Source organism: Bombina bombina, chromosome 2 (genome assembly GCF_027579735.1).
Source record: "Bombina bombina isolate aBomBom1 chromosome 2, aBomBom1.pri, whole genome shotgun sequence".
Classification (NCBI taxonomy): domain Eukaryota; kingdom Metazoa; phylum Chordata; class Amphibia; order Anura; family Bombinatoridae; genus Bombina; species Bombina bombina.
In genome coordinates this window covers 968,116,708-968,137,531 of record NC_069500.1, presented here as the reverse complement: position 1 = coordinate 968,137,531, position 20,824 = coordinate 968,116,708, and the positions used below count along the sequence as shown (strand labels likewise).

The window sequence follows — 20,824 nt, the reverse complement described above, 5'->3', positions numbered from 1 at the left end:
TAGAAATCAATTATGTAACAATACACTCTTTAACGACCTTAAGACAGTGGTAAGCTATAACACTTTCAGGAAATAATTAAGGTATTGAAAACAATCACCATGTTAATATGGCAATACCTTTTTTTTATAATCATAAAAGATGCAAGTGTTTCACAAAATTTCTCAATGTGTAGTACATCTGTCACAAAATGTCCTGTGCCTGAGACAACAAATAAGCCTAGATAACCTTATTGAAACATGATAACAGGCAGAGTAACACTGGGACTATTATGTGATGTAACCTCTTTTTTGAGAAAGTGCCAAATATTATATATTGCTGCTCTGACAGATAAGATCACTACATTATTTGTCAGGAACAATATAAGAATAATCTATATGAGAAAATATCTTACATCTTTTTTGAAAATATAGATAGCAACATTACTTTTTCAGTACTATAATAAAGATAGAAATTCGCTTATGTGTAAGATTAAATATTAATGAGGCATATTTAAGCATTTTAGTTGAAATAATTATGGATTATGAGGCATATTTATCAAGCTTATTTATCAAGCTTGAAGCCCCGTGTTTCTGGCAAGCCTTCAGACTCACCAGAAACACAAGTTATGAAGCAGCGGTCTAAAGACCGCTGCTCCATAACCTGTCCACCTGCTCTGAGGCGGCGGACAGACATCGTTGAAAATCAAACCAATCCAATATGATCGGGTTGATTGACACCCCCTGCTAGCGCCCAATTAGCCGTGAATCTGCAGGGGGCGGTGTTGCACCAGCAGTTCACAAGAACTGCTAGTGCAATGATAAATGCGTATATTGAAACAAAATAACTGAAATACAGCACTCACTAATCACACAGCACGGAGAGGGCTTACCATGCCCAGCAAAATCATTGAAGAAAGAAAAGTCCTCCAGCTTGTGAATAAATCCAAAGACCTATATTGTGCAAAATAGGGTCCACAACAGATACATTTCGGGCAAACAATCAGCCCTTTTTAAAGCTTGAAAAAGGACTGATTGTTTGCCCGAAACGTAGCTGTTGTGGACCCTATTTTGCACAATAAAGGTCTTTGGATTTATTCACAAGCTGGAGGACTTTTCTTTCTGCAATGATAAATGAGAACAGCGTATGCTGTTGGCATTTATCGATGTGCGGCGGACATGATCCGCAATATCGGATCATGTCCGCTTGCACAATAATAAATAGGCCTCTATGTAGTGAATGTGTAACTTGTCCATAAATAAACACATATCATATCATTATTTTATCACTATCATAATTAGTTATAACTATTACTCCTATTTTTATAGGCTATATCAAAGGCAAAGGAAGTTCACTTGCTATGTTTATTATCTCTACAGGTTACTCCAGGCTCCTCGTGTGCTGTGTTTGGTCTGGGAGGTGTTGGCCTTTCAGTGATTATTGGATGCAAAGTTGCAGGTGCTTCTAATATCATTGCCATTGATACAAATAGTGATAAGTTTGCTAAAGCAAAAGAGTTAGGAGCCACTCACTGTGTCAACCCGAAGGACTTCAAGGAACCAATCAATGAAGTGCTGGCAAATATGTCTGATGGAGGAGTAGACTATTCATTTGAGTGCATTGGGAACACTGATGTCATGGTTAGTAGTATATTCCTGTCTCATACAGTAATGGATTTTAAAATGGTTAAAATGATTTGGTTTCTTTTAATGATTACCTGACCTAGTTCTTTAAACTGCATCTCAACTCTGCAGAACGCCTTTTCTAAAACACAGAATATATAAGGCATTTGCCTGCTGTGCTGGGGCCAGTTGTGGGCCTGGTTGCCTCAGCCCCATCCAGTCACCAGCATTAATATTTGTGCATAATGCAGGGCTAGCCCTTTCTTGCCTCTCACGTCATTATATATGTGATATAGTCACAAAGGAGCAACTCCTCTTGATGATGCCTGTGGGTGCCTGTTTTTGTGTGATTGTGTGGATGCTGACTGCCTGTGGATGTCTTTGTGTTTTTTTTCTCTGATAGTGCAGCGTATGTGTGACAACAAGTGCTTAAGTGGCTGATTTTACTATAATTCTCCAGGGCCGTTCCCTGCATTTCTTTTTGTGAAGAAGAGACAAGCCCAATTCAATATAGCACTCCATATCACGACAATTCTGCTGCATTTACACTTTGTGCTTTGTATTCTATATTACTTTACACTTCAGATACATTTTTTATTACATTTAAACTTTGCACTTTCTATTTTGTATTTTATTTTGTATACAGCAGTGTATTTAGTATTGTGATTTTACAAATTCTGATCATGCTTTCACAGTTTCTTTGTATATGTATGTGTATATTTTACAAATTATATTGTACCTTGCATTTCTTCTATTTAAAATAAAACTGAAAAACTGTGAGTTTCCCAGAGAGCTTTATTACTTTCTCTGGGCCAGATAATCATCCATTCTCTAGGTGGAAAGAAATTATTATTCAGACAGACTTCACAAGAACAGAACTCACTGAATTTTCTAAGAAAAATGGAAGTCCCAGAGAGATGAGAGATGCCTTCCATAGAAAGTAAAGCAGCTCTCTGGGATACAAACTTTCACTTAGGAGAGAGAAGATATCTGGAGAACATCTAGAGCAGATCTAAAAATGCTCAGTATGCCTTAATTACATATTAAACTGGAATGTTTTCACTAACTTGTTTTTGCCAATTGTTTAGTATAGATTACTTTTCTGTGTGTTAAAATGTGTATTGGGAATTTTGAGCAAACATTACATGCATACTGGTGAGTTAAATTAGTGAGACCAACTTGTTTAAAATGCGTACATCATTGCACAAGACCTGTGAGAGAGTTTAAGAACTCCCCTATTTAGCCCAGGGACTGACTTGTTCCTCAGACTCTCTGAAACTGTCAGTTTTAGTTTACAGTTGAGCAAATACAAAATGCAATGTAATTTGTAAAAGATACAGATATATACAAAGTATGATCCTAATTTGTTAAAGTAACACAGAAAATTTCAGAATTTTGTAAAATCACTGCTGAATCTAAATCTAAATTAAAAATAAAATAAAAGCTTAAATGCAACAATACTGAAAGGACCCAATGTGAAATGTTAAGTAATATAAAATCCAAACACATAGTGTAAGTGTATTTTTTTCAGGCAAGCTATGCCTTATATTTGTATAACTCTTGAACAGCTTCATTTGTTCTAGTAGTATCTGCATAGTGCCTACCCTAAAATTATAAATGTATTGTTGAAAATTGCATGTTCTTCATTTAGGCAATGCTTCAAGCAAACTTTAATAATGTTTAGCAGGAAGATATGGGATGTTACTGTCTTAATCTATTAAATATTCACTATAGATTAACGCCTTCACTACCAGGACTTTCAGAGAAAAACTTGCATAAAATACCAGAGAATTTTTAGCATTTTTGCTATCACTCTATTTAAACAGAAATAAAGCCTTGTTTTTTTTATTTCCCTGTCAAAACTATATATATTTTTAAGTAGACAACCCAAGGTATTGATCTAGGCACATTATGGTATATTTCATGCCACCATTTTACCGCCAAATGCAATCAAATATATATATATATTTTTTCCACAAACTTTGAGTTTCTCACTAAAATTATTTACATACTGCTTGTGCAATCATGGCACACATGGTTGTAAAAGTGTCTCTGGGGTCCCCTTTGTTCAGAAATAGCAGACATATATGGCTTTGCCATTTCTTTTTGGTAATTAGAAGGCCGCTGATTGTAGCTGTGCACCACTCTTCTATTATTCCCGGCAGTGAAGGGGTTAATTAGGTAGCTTAAAAGGTTAATTTTACTTTTAGTGTAAAAATTACCCTCCCATCTGACACTTCCCAACCCCTGATCCCTACCTGATCCCTCCCAAACAGCTCTCTGCTCTCCCTCACCCCCCACTGGTCACCCCCATCTTAGATACTGGAAGACAATCTGCCAGTATGAAAATGTAAGTTTTTTTTTAATTAAATTATATACATATATTGTTTTATATTTTCTGCAGGGTAGGATCCACCCTTACCCACCACCCTCCTGATCCCCCCCAAACAGCTCTCTAAACCTCGCCTGCCCTAACTACAACAAAAACCCTTATCTGTAGTGTAGCTGCCCCATCCCTTTATTTTTTATTTTTTCCATAGCATAGGGCCCTCCCACTCCCTCCCCCTCTGCTGCTGACCTGCCCACCCGTGACCCGCCTCCCGCCCAGACCTCTCGCCGGCACCAGCAGAAGATCGTTACAGACGGTGACAAACACAGTGTCACCGTCTGTTTTGATCAGGCATCTGCCCTCATATGGAGCCAGAGCACCGATTGTGCGCCAGCTCCATAAGCAGCAGATGCCTGAAGCTTCAGGAGCTCCAGCTCTTGGCTGTAATTTAGCAGCCGAGAGTGCTGGAGCTTCTTGAAGTTATATATACGTGGAGTGGCACGATAGCTAAAGTACCACACATATATACGCCCATTTGGGTGAAGAGGTTAAGAGATATAAATGCATAGACGCCCTATAAGATTTTCTTTGTGCATGTGTAGTTATAAAAAAACTCTGAAATATATATATGCTATGCAAATATAAAATTGCTTTAATATCCCTTAAATAACTAGAAAATCAGTTTTGATTTTTATGAACATTTTCCCATCTATATTATGTCTCATAGTAATTTTCTATATTACCAGATGTCTGAAAAGATCTATTGACTAATGTGTTGTGTGAGTAAAGTGAGTTAAAGAGACAGTCTAGTCAAAATTAAACTTTTAATGATTCAGACAGGGTAAGCAATTTTAAACAACTTCCCAATGTACTTTTATCATCAAATGTGCTACTTTGTTCTCTTTGCATTATTTGTTGAAAGCTAAACCTAGGTAGGCTTGTATGCTAATTTGTAAGCCCTTCAAGACCGCCTCTTGTCTCAGTGCATTTTTGATAGTTTTTCACAGCAAGACAGCATTAGTTCATGTACATTGTGGTCACTCCCATGCAGGGCCAGACTGGGAATGAAAAGCAGCCCTGGAAAATTTGCAGACCAGCCCTAAATTTTGTCGCGGCCATAGAATGCACATGTCAGATTTTTCACAGCTATTATAAAATGTTCTTTGTATCCTTTGTTGAAAAGCAGGAAGGCAAGTTCAGGCGTTTACATGTGTCTGCACATGAAAGGCCTGAACTTACCTTGTATCTGCCTCCAGATCTTTTGTCAGACTTGCATTTTAGCTAATGCAGTGCTGACTCCTAGGTAACTCCATGTGTGTGAGCACAGTGTTATCTATATGACACACACTAACGCCCTCTAGTGGTGAAAACCTGTCAAAATGCATTAAGATTAGAGGCAGCCTTCAAGGTCTAAGGAATTAGCATATGATAATGAACCTCTTAGATTTAGCTTTCTGCTAAGAATATAAAGGGAACAAAGAAAATTTGGTGATAAAACCACTCATTGGGGATTTATTATAGTTTTTAGGTGCCCATTCCTAACACAGAATGTGACATTTCCACTGCTATGACTACAATCCATATGCAATCCATATTCCATCTCTGTTTGTTCTTATAAAATTATCACAAGCATTGGAACAGCCAATAGAATGCAAGCTCAATCCTATTGGCTGATGTCAGGTTAGGAAATGTCCAGAAGAAGACCCAAATGCTAGGGCGAACTTAAACAACACCCTTGCACTCTGAGTTTAATCCAGGATGTGACCCCACGACAACCTCCAAAAAACAAAGTACTCACGATATGGAGCAGGGTAATTCATGATATCAGCCAGATAGACTTCTGAATAAGGAACTGGTTTCAGGAAATGTCTTCCACAGTATCAGGAGAGCAGGGATAGTCCACTTATACTCAGACAGAAGAAGGGTAAAACAGGAAACTGTTAATAATGCAGGAGTAGGTCATTTGTTATCAGGCAGTCTGAAGGTTAACACTGTGTAGACAGTCTTTGCAGAGTATGCAACAGGTAATCAGGCAGTTTGAGGGTTAACACTGAGTAGACAGTCTTTGCAGAGTATGCAACAGGTAATCAGGCAGTTTGAGAGTTAACACTGTGCAGACAGTCTTTGCAGAGTATGCAACAGGTAATCAGGCAGTTTGAGGGTAAACACTGTGTAGTCAGAACTTGCAGAATTAACAACATGTAATCAGGTAGTTTGAAGGTTAACACTGTGTTGTCAGAACTTGCAGAGATAGCAACAGGTAAGCTGGTAGTTTGAAGGTTAACACAGATTAATCAGTACTTGTTGAGATTGGCAACAGGATATCAAGCAGTTTGAAGGTTTACACTGAATAATTGTATTTGCAGAGTTTGGAAACAGGTAAACATGCAGATTGAAGGTTTCACAGAAATAACAGTATTTGAATAGTTTGGCAGTACACAGAGTAGTCTGAATATGCAGGGTTTGCAGCAGGTAAACAGGAAGTTTGAAAGTTTCACAAAACAAACAGTACTTGCATTGTTTGGAGACAGGTAATCAGGAGGTTGAAGGTTAATCCAGCATAGTAAATCCTTGAAGAGATTGGCAACAGAAAAGCAGCAGTTAGAGAGATTCCTCAGCGAAATCCTATCAGAAGCCAAAAAGTTAACAAACAAACTGGCACTGGAGAAACAGGAAGCTAAGAATAAAAAGCCTGGTTGTGACATCATCAGGAAGGGGTGGCTCAGACACCTGTCAATCAAGCACACAGAGAGGACTGCAGAGCTTCCCAGCAGCTGAGCGTGACAGCTGATTTGATCAGCCAATCAGATTGAACTTCAATCTGATTGGCTGATAGCATCAGCCAATCAGATTTTTCCTACCTTAATTCCGATTGGCTGATAGGATTCTATCAGCCAATCGGAATTGAAGGGACGCCATCTTGGATGACGTAACTTAAAGGACCAGTCATTCAGTCGTCGCCGTCGGATGAAAGAGGATGCTCCACGTCGGATGTCTTGAAGATGGTTCCGCTCTGCTCCGAAAGATGAAGATAGAAGACGCCGATTGGATGAAGATTTCTGCCAGTCTGGATGTCCTCTTTTGCCCCGATAGGATGAAGACTTCGGACCCTCTGGAGGATCACTTGTGCCCAGCTGGGTGAAGACGGCTCAAGGTAGGGTGATCTTCAGGGGGTTAGTGTTAGTTTTTGCCCCGCAAAAGGCCCTTTTAAGGGCTATTTGTAATTTAGTATAGGGTAGGGAATTTTATTATTTTTATTATTTTGGGGGGCTTTTTTATTTTATTAGGGGGATTAGATTAGGTGTAATTAGTTTAAAAAATTGTAATTTCTTTTTTATTTTCTGTAATTTAGTGCTTGTTTTTTTTTTGTAATTTAGTTTATTTAATTTAATTGTAATTAGTTTAATTTAATTTAGTTATTTTTTTATTTATAGAGTAGTGTTAGGTGTAATTGTAACTGAGGTTAGGATTTATTTTACAGGTATATTTGTATTTATTTTAGCTAGGTAGTTATTAAATAGTTAATAACTATTTAATAATTATTCTACCTAGTTAAAATAAATACAAAGTTGCCTGTAAAATAAAATTAAATCCTAAAATAGCTATAATGTAACTATTAGTTATATTGTAGCTATATTAGGGTTTATTTTATAGGTAAGTATTTAGTTTTAAATAGGATTAATTTATTTAATTATAGTAATTTTATTTATATTTATTAAAAATAAATTTAAGTTAAAGGGGTATTAGGGTTAGGGTTGACTTAGGTTTAGGGGTTAATACATTTAATATAGTAGCGGCGACGTTGGGGGCAGCAGATTAGGGGTTAATAATTTTAGTTAGGTTGCGGCGACATTGGGGGTGGTAGATTAGGGGTTAATATATATAATGTAGTTTGCGGCGGTGTTAGGGGCAGCAGATTAGGGGTTCATACATATAATGTAGGTTGCGGCGGTGTCCAGAGCGGCAGATTAGGGGTTAATAATATAATGTAGGTGGCGAGGATGTCGGGGGCAGCAGATTAGGGGTTAATAAGTGTTAGATTAGGGGTGTTTAGACTCTGGGTTCATGTTAGGGTGTTAGGTGTAGACATAAAAGGTATTTCCCCATAGGAAACAATGGGGCTGCATTAGAAGCTGGACGCTGTTTTTTTGCAGGTGTTAGGTTTTTTCCAGCCGTCTCAGCCCCATTGTTTCCTATGGGGAAATTGTGCACAAGCACATTTTAGCCATCTTACCGCTACCGTAAGCAGCGCTGGTATTACAGTGAAAAGTGGAGCTAAATTTGCTCAACGCTCACTTTTCTGAGGCTAACGCAGCCATTCAGAAAACTTGTAATACCAGCGTTGTTTAACGTGAGCACTGGAAAAAAAAGTCTTGTTAGCAAAGCACCCCTGTTACCACAAAACTCGTAATCTAGGCGATTGTCTCTTTATAATGACCGTTTATATAACACACAGTTATATTTTTCAGCAATATAGACGTGCCCACATGAAATGCTTACATTATTGATAAGTTCTTATTATTATCCAAGGCAGAGATGGCTAACTTCTTTACACAGAAGGACCACAAGTCAATATCTTAGAGGACTTAAGGGCCGCATACAAATGTATGGCTATAAAAACACAAAATAATATACACTTGTACAACATGTATAGCACATTGCTACAATATGTACATGTATAGCTTGATTCCTTATTGCACCAGGCACTCTGGTCATGAATAACAAGCACACTGATGCACTTAAAAGTTAATCATCTAAGAACATAGAAAAAGGCACTCTCAGGCTGAATATTATTTTTACTTAATTTTACATTTTAGGTTGTTTTCCCCATTTAAAGAAGAAAAGCTGATATTTAAAATCTGAGAGCGCCTTTTTCTATGTGTGTCTGTGTGTTCTGAAATGTAATTTTAGCATATAGCTGGGCTAAAATGTTAGTTTTGGTTTTTACTTACAGTTGACACTAGGATGGCTGAAAAACTATAAAATTCTCTGAAATCTAACCTAAGCATAAAGCTTATTTAATATTAAGAAGCCAGAAATGTCAAGATAATCATGTTTTTTTGTTTTTTTTTAAATAATAATTTTGCTTCTGGGTGGAGGTAAACGGCAAGAGCTCTGTGAAACAAGCGCATATTAAGGAAAGTTTAAGTGCCGTTTTTCCCAACCCAGCTACCCATACAACTTGTCTTGCTGTGAGAACCAGTCCTGGTTATTGGCAGCCGACCATCGTTCTGTGAGGGGCACTCCATTAGCCCTATCTCCCGGGAGTATTGACCGCATCACGGAACCCACGTGGAGTGCCACGTTGGCGCAACATCGCATCGTACCCTGTCTCCCTCGGAGTACCACGATTGCAAGGTATTACGGCAACAGTGCGCACCTCAGGAAGAGAGTATAGTGGCACTTTCAGAGACTAATCTGGGACCGGCTTTGTCCGGATCACGCTACAACCGCAGGGTCTGAATTTAAGTGCAGCCCATAGATCCTGGCCACTGCTACTGCTGCACAAAGCAGGGGTACTGTGCTGTGACAACAAAATCAGGGACCTGGTGGGTACATCGAAGTGGGCAATATTCAGGCCTTTGATCTCTCCACCTTACTTAGGATAAAGTAGTGTGTTGTTTAGCCCTACATAGCCCGTTTGTGACTCCATTGATCACTTTAACTGCCCACACCTTTATAAATGGTATTGTGGCCTGGGATTTATTAGCCCTTACCTTATCTTACTGGTCTCTAAAACACTATAGGTCTCACATACTGTATACCCTCTGCCTGGAGATACAGTGAGCAGTGGTAGATTGACCATCAGGCTCAAGCACCTGGATATAAATTGCCTCTGGAGGGAAGCCTCATGCCCCATATTCTTCAAATACCACTTAAGGACTAATTGAACTTATCTGACTGTGGTACTGGGCGGCTGCCTTTCCCACTTCATGCTAGCTACATCATAACTACCGCTATCTTTTTTTTCTTTTCTTTTCTTTTTTTGCCTGTTCCTTTTTGCATTAACAGCCCATTCTCATGAGAGTGGACCAATATTTTCACAAAATCTCATCCACCCTTACTGACATAATGAGTCCTAAATCAAAAACTGCTGAGAAAAAAACACATCAGCTGGTGGACTCCCATGTAGATGTACCTCAACACTCTGACCAGCATGCACCACAACCGGGAGATCATTCAGCCCTAATGCAAGAACTGAAATCTTTCTTCCTGCCTAGAATAGACTCCCTACAAGCGGGAATGAACAACTTAACAAGCGAGGTCAGATAGTTCTCTACATGCCTTTTTAGCAGCTAAGGGCCACATTTCAGAAGTGGAGGACAGACAGTCCAGTGCTGATATTTCAATTAAGCAGATTGTGAAACAGAACCAATATCTCCTTGACTGTGTTGAGGATTTGGAGAATAGGAGCCTTCGCAACAATCTGCGCATAGTGGGGGTACCCGAAACAGTCAAAGGTAAAGCACTTATGGAATTCATTGCTGTCACCTTTCCAAAGCTTCTAGGTATAACCTCTGATCACCTTCTAATTGATTTGGAACATGCCCACAGGGTGGGCCCAGACATACTACCAAACGACAGAGGTAAACCGAGACAAGTGATCTTTAAATGCTTGAACTTTCAGGAAAAAATTATCCTCCTCCAAGCCTATAGAGCGCAAAAAGAAATTGAATATGACTACAATCGCCTTCTTTTGTTCCAAGACTACTCGATGGAGGTTACTAGGAGGAGGAAGGATTTTGCTCCACTCTGCTCAAAACTGCATGAACAGGGTTGCCAAGTGGCTCTTCTGTACCCTGCTAAACTTTGGCTGGCCACTCCTGCAGGCCCAAAGTACTTTCATTCACCGCAAGCCTTGGAGGTATACCTTGCTACAGAAACCAAGAATCAGCAATCGCCTAAAGCAGGAAGTAGAGACTTGGGTTGATCCCCCGACATTTGTCCAGAGGCTTTATCTTTCATCTAGTAAAGATATGTATAATGTATTTACCCACTTTTTGTATATTTTCTCGCTGGCTCTGGGATTGAGATTTACCTGGGTGTGGGTTTCCATACCTGGGATACTTAAGAGCCTAATGCCTCGGAGTGGCTTTATAGTTTTACTTGTTATAGGTTTGTTTATAACTGTTTCAGCAACACAACAATCCCACTTTCAATGTTATGTATATTTATATTTACAATGCTGGTATCTTCTGACAAAGGGAAACTGTTTTCAAATTAACTGGTTATTTTTGTTCATATTAATGTTATGTATGATAGCCTATGGTAAAGTACAATCTTCTCTACATGTAACAGTAAAATACCTTACCCTGATCAGGCCCGAGTGCTGTGGGCCACTTTGGGCACGCTTAAGAGTCACTCTGAATTATTATGTTTGGCTCTTCCTCTCACCAACAACCTATCAGGGGCTCCCGAGCCACACAGAAATAGTTTTCTGTCACTTAGTACTTATGTGTCGTATATCACTTTCTATGCAGCCTATAAGCCCTGCACCCATTGTTATCTTTCTCTTTGCAGCTGTTTGTTTTTTTTTCAAACACAGGGTAGATACTTGATGGGTGATCGGATAATTATGTTTATGAAGGTATTGTATAATGCTTTTCTCTTTCAGGTACAGGGCTCCATTGATCTAATGCCTGAGGTGCTATTTTGTCCTCCCTCCCGCTCTCTCTGCTCCTCCCGGGACATGCCATCTTAGGGATGTCCTCTTCCCGTCCCTGACTATGCCTCATTATGGCACTTAATTGTCATATAATTCCTCTAGCAGAGGACTAGCCATGTTATTTGGTAAGCGCCTACAGGTAGAATTACTCAACACTGTTGCTTATCCAGAGGGCAGATTCCTTATTGTACAAATCTCCATAGATATAATCAATTATACACTATGTAATACATATGTGCCCAACCACAAAACAATGACTTTTTGGGAAACCCTAACACAAAATCTAATCCCATTTATAGATTCAAACTTGGTAATTGGAGGTGATTTTAATTTATCCAAAAGAAGTAGTTTTCCAGCCTCCAGTAAATTTAAAAGACCTTTATTAGTTTCTTACAGGGTCCATCATATCAACCAACAACGTTTCAAACCTATTCCAGGTTCTTAATCATGTCTATTGAATAGTGTACAGGTGTGTCTTTTATACCTGTCCAATCTTCTATCAGTTTGCACAATAGTGCCATCTTGTGGTTAAAATTTAAAATTACATGTGATAAATAGGTTTTTAGATTTATTGGTATTTATTCTTTTCTTTGTGACCAGAATACAATTCTCTATGGCCTAGATTTAGAGTTCGGCGTTATCCGTAAAAACCAGCGTTAGAGGCTCCTAACGCGGGTTTCTTACGCACTCCGGTATTTAGAGTTTATTTACCGCCACTCAAAATACACCTAACGCTCACCTTTCTACCGCCACCTCAGACCCAGTAGTAAACATATACCGCAAAAAAAAACATCCACGAATCACAAAACAAATATTACACAAAGTACACTTACACTCATACAAACACAACACTATCTTTATTTTTCTTATTTTTTTTTTTTTCATTAAAATACAAAGGATTAAAGTTGCGAGATCTCGGGTGTTTGAAAATAATCCACACAAATCCATTTTCCCATTGACTTACATAGACACACGGGAAAAGACCCTCATATACCTACATCTAACTAATAACATTATCACAAACATACACTCATCGATGCATACAAACAATATACACCACATGACATACACAAAATATTTATTTATTACAAAAAGAACACGATTTAGCGACTTTTTCACACAAGATCATGACGTCACTCACTTTACGAGGAAAACCAGTCTTAGAAAAAAAAATGAGAAATATTTGGAGCCTCCATTGACTTCTATTGGGAAGACGTGCTCTTGCACGCGAAACCCTCATTTCCCTAACGCACGCAAATAGCGTAGACTGAAAAACTCCAAATACCAGCGCTAGAAAATACATGATTTCATGCGTTAGACCTAGCGATGATAAATAGATCAAGAAATGACTATTTCCCTATGGTGGACTTATGGTTTTTAATATTAAATATTCACCACACCATAAATATTTTTAACACTTTTAGATTACATCAACTACAAATCCCCATCACTAGTAACACATTATTATTTCAATAAAATTACATTTACAATTAAAATAAAATTCAATACACATTTCTGGATTCACAAACACTACACAATGGGAAACATCTCTCATTTACCTTTATTATTGCATTTCAGTTATTCAACTCATATGCTTGCAGCAACTGCATATCTACATAGGCTTAACACATAATCACTCATGGATGCACATACATTACGTTTAACATTCACTCATACATGTGCATTCAAATGATGGGGGACAAACACATTACATTCTCTACAGGAATCACAAAACACAACATATGGATTTGACTGTACTTGTAACATCATGATTCCATCACCAGAAACCATTAGGAATTAAGTACAAGAAGAACATCATTACACCAGATTACAGATGTCACTTTATGGGAAGGAACAACAATGCCAGACCGCTATATACAAGTCAGCATATGTGGGACACAATCACAATATATACGTACTACATGTACATAACACGTATCCCCCATCACGCAACCACAAAGCACACATTTATATTTTATTCAGCACACAATAACAATGTAGCACAATACAACAACACAATGAGGATTTCACAACTACATAGGCAGGTTAATAATATCATGACGTCATTACAAGATTCAACCATACACATCACAGGTTCACCACTGTACCGCCCCTTTAGGAACTTTAACACTCAATACTACAATACAACATATACGTAAACCACACTTTTGAACAGCATTATTATGGAGATTTCAATGGGACAATTAAGAAATATTGTCAGATCGCAAATCAATTATATATACAATACTACAGATGGCAGCCGGAAGTTATTCAGTATTCGTGCAATTTTTATGGGACGCATACAATATTGTCAGATATAAAATCACTTATATATATAATACTACAGATGACAGCCGGAAGTTATTCAGTATTAGTGCGATTTGAATGGGACGCATACAATATTGACATCTCGGCAATCACTTATATATATAATACTACAGATGATAGCCGGAAGTTATTCAGTATTAGTGCGATTTGAAAGGGACGCATACAATATTGACATCTCGGCAATCACTTATATACACAATACTACAGATGACAGCCGGAAGTTATTCAGTATTAGTGCCATTTGAAAGGGACGCATACAATATTGACATCTCGGCAATCACTTATATATTCAATACTACAGATGGCAGACGGGAAGTTCGGAATTATTATTGCGATTTAAAAGGGACGCATACAATATTGACAGCTCGGAAATCACTTATATATACAATACTACAGATGGCAGCCGGAAGTTATTCAGTATTAGTGCGATTTGAAAGGGACGCATACAATATTGACATCTCGGCAATCACTTATATATACAATACTACAGATGGCAGACGGGAAGTTCTGAATTATTATTGCGATTTTAAAGGGACGCATACAATATTGACAGATCGACAATCACTTATATACAATACTACAGATGGCAGATGTTACTTTATCGTTTACAAACAATATTGCAGCAACATTGATCGATCACATTTGATGCACATTATACACAACTATGCACTTTCATTCATGTTAGCCTGGACGTGTGCTTGTTACTATAAGATCGCGTTTAAGAAATATTGATTACGCATATGATCAAACATTACAAACATGCACTGTATGTGTGATATTGGACACTTTCACATTGAGAATCATTGTTTGAAACTAACATTTCAGCAAACAACCAAAAAACGCCCACTGTGAAAGCATTCGCGCCGCTCACATACAAACAAGTGAATACAATTAGCAATCATTACAAACTCACTACCATTGGACTAATTGTACTATAAATCCCCCAAACAACATGGCCAATGCATCACTTGTGATCCACATCAGATCAAGTGCTTACCTTGTTACGCTGTTTTGAAAGATGGATGACGATGACATGGTAGACGCTGCTGGTGGTGCTATTGGCGAACTAGCTGTTGGTCGAATCAGGCAGCCTCGGCGGCTCAGACTGAGACGAAGGGGTCGTCTGGTTCGAGGTCCTCGTGTCTACAGGGTGAGACCCACCTTGGAAAACATGAGTGACTTTGAGGTTTTTGATAAGTATCGGCTCGATCGCGAACAGCTCATTGGCCTTTACGAGCTTCTTAAACCTCATTTGGAGCCACGTATACAAATAAGGACTGCTGTTCCCCCCATGAGTAAGATGCTAAGCTGTCTATACGTCCTGGCCTCAGGGAGTTTTCAATCCGGAGAACTGTACATGCATGGCCTGGCTCAAGGTACATTCTCTGGGGTGTTTGATAACTTTCTGAACGCCATGGTACGTATCAGTAAGCAATACATAGGATTCCCACAGAATGATGGTGATTGGAGGCGCCTGAAGCGGGAATTCTTTGATATTGCTCAATTGCCCAATGTCTTGGGAGCCATTGATTGTACCCACATTGCGCTGCGTGCTCCAATTGATGACTTGCCCTTCAGAAATCGCAAACATTTTCATAGCCTCAACGTGCAGTATGTTTGTGACGCACGGATGAGGATTATGCATGTGTATGCGAATTTTGGAGGGGCTTGTCATGATGCCCGCATCCTCTCTCTGTCGTCCCTGTGGAGACAGTTTGAGGAAAGACAAATGCCCCCTGGTTATCTCGTTGGTGAGTATTTGTGCTCAACATGGTTAATTATTTTGACAATTGCCCCTGTATTTTTTAACTGTTAGCGTCATGTTCAGCTATAGGATTAAATTTAACCATTAGTTATTTACCGACGCTAATGTCTAGTTTTATTGAAAAGCAGATATGTAGCATGTCTTACCTTAAGTGTTCAGATAGAGAATGCAATGTAACCATGTAGTTAGCATTTTACACAAGGTTTGGTTTAGGAGAAATACGCATATGTAGCATGTCTTAGATGAAATGGCAAGATATTATCTCATGCAATTTAACCCTGTCATTGTCTTTTTCCGCTAATGTCTAGTTTTATTGAAATGCAGATATGTAGCATGTCTTACCTTAAGTGTTCAGATAGAGAATGCAATGTAACCATGTAGTTAGCATTTTACACAAGGTTTGGTTTAGGAGAAATACGCATATGTAGCATGTCTTAGATGAAAAGGCAAGATATTATCTCATGCAATTTAACCCTGTCATTGTCTATTTCTGCTAATGTCTATTTGTATTGAAATGCAGATATGTAGCATGTCTTACCTTAAGTGTTCAGATAGAGAATGCAATGTAACCATGTAGTTAGCATTTTACACAAGGTTTGGTTTAGGAGAAATACGCATATGTAGCATGTCTTAGATGAAAAGGCAAGATATTATCTCATGCAATTTAACCCTGTCATTGTCTATTTCTGCTAATGTCTATTTGTATTGAAATGCAGATATGTAGCATGTCTTACCTTAAGTGTTCAGATAGAGAATGCAATGTAACCATGTAGTTAGCATTTTACACAAGGTTTGGTTTAGGAGAAATACGCATATGTAGCATGTCTTAGATGAAATGGCAAGATACAGATTTATATATAAAAAAATTTTTTTTATTTTATCTTTCTGACAACTTTTAATATGGATTATGGTTTTTAAAAAATATATTTATACAACAATATACTAGTTTAAGTATTCTGTTTGAATTATGTTCTGTTCTAAATTTATAGGTGATTCTGGGTACATGAGCCGGCCTTGGCTCATAACCCCCTTGCGTAGCCCAACTGATGTGTCTGAGGAGCGCTACAATAGGTCTCATAAGAGAACCAGGGCGGTGGTTGAAAGGATGTTCGGGCTCCTGAAGATGAGATTCAGGTGCCTGGACCGTTCTGGAGGAGCACTCCAGTACAACCCAAAGAAGGTGGCTAAGATCGTTGTAGCCTGTAGCGTCCTGCATAATATTGCACAGCGGGCTGGGATGCTGCAGGCCGTCCCGGTGGACAGAGACCTCCTCAGAGATGAGGAGGATGATCCTGTTCTAGAGGGGGAATTCCAGGACGAGGGACTTGATGTCAGAGCAGACGTCATCAACCGCCACTTTAGACGGTAAATAATAGAAGTTACACTGGAGTATTTTCAATAGATGTGAACTCTAGGGAAATGACAAGTAGAGAATTGTGCAAACATGTTAGTATTGATCAAATGTTAGAATAATCTTTATTTCTCATAATATAGGTGATGCTCTGGGCATTGGGTCCTATAGCGAGTCTTTGCCACCTGGTTTTTAAAGAGGACATCAGATGGTAAGTAGAAATGTATGGACTGTTGCTGGCATGATTTGTACACAAATACATCATATGGCATACATGTTAAAAAATATAACTTTGTTTACACATTACTTAAAATGTACATAATCAGAAAGGGATACTCTAGAATGACTATGGTTCAATGTCACACAGAGGTTTGTTCTGCTCAATATGACTCATCTTCACACTTGATAGAAAATAACACAGGTTCATACACAGGCTTAGTAAGCTAGTGATAGATATTTATTATGAAATGGGGGGTGGGAGAGGGGTACAGAACTGATTCACACACTTGTATGAAATCTTTATATATAATTTCTTACATTAGGGAGATGACTTCATCTAAAGACTGAAAGGGAACAATTTGAAGCCTGACAGTGAAGATTTCCAAGACTGACAGTGGGGAAAAAGCCAAGATTGAAATTGAAGTATACCAATGGGATCATGTCTGGCATTATATTTCAATTCTGCTGACCTTGAAAACCATACAAATACATGTTCACATGGTAAGTGCAAACTATTTGATAGAATAAGGCTGTGGAGACATCCTATTGGAGACACTTAGATGATTTTCTATTTTGTAGATGGTATTTCCCAGTCCTCTATTTAATGAACTGATGAATAAGACACCTATTGAAGATCAACTGTTTACCCCTGAATTGACTTTCAAAGACCATGCATTGTCCAGGTTGGTGTACCAATGCATGCTAGTGAAGACTGTAGAATATTAGTAGCTTACATACATTAGTCATATTTATTTCTTAATTAGATATTTAGGGATCACAATCAGACACTTAGATGATTGTACTTTTTTAGATGGTATTTCCCAGTCCTCTATTTAATGAACTGATGAATAAGACACCTATTGAAGATCAACTGTTTACCCCTGAATTGACTTTCAAAGACCATGCATTGTCCAGGTTGGTGTACCAATGCATGCTAGTGAAGACTGTAGAATATTAGTAGCTTACATACATTAGTCATATTTATTTCTTAATTAGATATTTAGGGATCACAATCAGACACTTAGATGATTGTACTTTTTTAGATGGTATTTCCCAGTCCTCTATTTAATGAACTGATGAATAAGACACCTATTGAAGATCAACTGTTTACCCCTGAATTGACTTTCAAAGACCATGCATTGTCCAGGTTGGTGTACCAATGCATGCTAGTGAAGACTGTAGAATATTAGTAGCTTACATACATTAGTCATATTTATTTCTTAATTAGATATTTAGGGATCACAATCAGACATTTAGATGATTGTACTTTTTTAGATGGTATTTCCCAGTCCTCTATTTAATGAACTGATTAATAAGACACCTATTGAAGATCAACTGTTTACCCCTGAATTGACTTTCAAAGACCATGCATTGTCCAGGTTGGTGTACCAATGCATGCTAGTGAAGACTGTAGAATATTAGTAGCTTACATACATTAGTCATATTTAGTTCTTAATGAGATATTTAGGGATCACAATCAGAAAAAGGAATACATATTATAGTTGATATAGAGGTATTTGAATGGACATGAAATATTAAATTTATGTTCAGCATACATATATTGTTTACATGTGATATACATTATTATGTATAATTTAAATTTTTGATATTTAAATATAATTTTTAATCAACAATATAATGGTGTATGGATTTAATTAATTTAAAATCAATGTAATGATTATCTTTAAAAAATGTTGATCAAAGTTAGAGCATAGACACCATATGATTTTAAATGTATTTTATGAATATTTTACAACGTGTGTATTAACTTTGTTCCATTTTTATTATTTTTCATTTCAGATTGGCATCTGATGACTTCCTGGAATATTTAATTATTTAAAATTAAATATATGTTTATTTTTAACATATTCTAATATATATCAATATAATCTGTAAATAAATAAAACTTAGCCAACTACCAGTCATGGGAGTCCATTTGACAAGCACATGCATAAGAGAAAATAATGCATTAATAGTAGAAAATAAAAATCTTCAGAGAATATTAAAATATATCTTTTAACATTAATTGGGGAGTCTGATTCTTCAATGCTTTTATATTTAAAAAGTATATATTAAAAATATTTAGGATATGTATTAATATTATGATTGTTTTAACATTTAATAAGGTGAAGTGGTTCAATTTCATGAAAGTGACAGTGTTGTTGAATGTAAAAAGAATTGTATAAGATCATGTATCTTCCTTAGGTATCTCAAAACATTATTCGAAAATATTTTACAATTATTACATTTATAAATGGTAGGTCATTTAACTTGATATTTTTAAAAAATTAGTTATTGGATGCCAGGTTAATCTATGTAATTTTCTAGTGGAGTCATTTAACTATACTTAGTAATATTATGTATTTATTACAATCTTACCTCTTGGGTTAGACATCAAATATCTATATAGAATGTAATTTCCCCTTTAGTTTATTTTGTCAATGTTAAATCAAAATACAATATGTTTGGGTCCTTAAAGGGGTCATTCAAAATTTATATTTTGTATACATTGTAACAAATATCATATAAGAATTTAAACCTATTTAGAATGTACTATAGAATTACATTCAGTCTTTAAATATACTTGTTAAAATACAAATAAATGCACATATCTTAGTCAATGATATAAGGCATCTATATGCAAACAACAATCAGCATCAAAATAGCCTATGTAGAGATGTATTTAATCCACGAATATATATATAATTACAATATAATGATTGAATAACAAAACATATTAAGTTGGTCAAATATAAGATTATTATACAAAATGCATACATAACATATAGCTTAATGTCCCTCTACGCTGAAGGCTAAAAAAGACCTCATTTAATAAATATATTTCAGTCAGTGTGTAAAACAATCTAGAAGTTAATCTAAATTTGCTTTACTCATATGTTAGACTCATTTAGCAAAAGGAATGTGCCTAGGTTTATGATATATTAAGCATTATTGTGAAATGTTTATTTAAAGGGACATGAACTCAAAATATACTTAAAGGTAGCCATTTAAAAAAACAATGATTTATACATTCTGAATGAGTATTCTATTTTAATCAACTTTAAAACTTGTCTCATATTATGAATGCTCATTGTGATGTTGCTATCATTACTTTAGAAATAAGACAGTAAATAGCTAATTTATTTGCTTCAGTACTCTGGACAGAACTTGATTGTTTGGAATAATTGATGCAACAATCGTCAAGGACAACCCAGGTTTTTATTAAACAATTGTCCGTAATATAAAATATCATTATTGATTTGCAAAGAAACATAACAAGATAACTTAACATTTGATAATCGTATTAAATAATAAAGTTGATTAACATTTCATGCTCAATCACCAATGGTAAATTTGTTTGGACAGTGTCCCTTTAAGAGATTTAAAGAGTGTATTTACTTCTCTTCCTATCTTGACATACTTTGCTTGAAAAGCATATCGAGATAGGCTCAGTAGATGAAGATTGGTGGATGCACAGAGATGCCTTATGTGATTGTCTCAACCATGTGCATTTAAATTTCTTCTGTTGAGGATATATAAATACTAAGAGAAAATGATTTACAGTTT

The 20,824-nt window shown here is 36.9% G+C and overlaps 1 protein-coding gene across 1 annotated transcript in view; it reads left to right on the top strand.

Annotated features, from left to right (window-relative positions):
• LOC128649915 (alcohol dehydrogenase 1) overlaps positions 1 to 20,824 on the top strand; it is a 264,525-nt gene that overhangs the window by 133,756 nt on the left and 109,945 nt on the right. Inside the window, exon 6 of the mRNA XM_053703466.1 lies at positions 1,357 to 1,617. Coding sequence (XP_053559441.1) covers positions 1,357 to 1,617 — 261 coding nt within the window. The remainder of the gene's footprint in view (positions 1 to 1,356; positions 1,618 to 20,824) is intronic.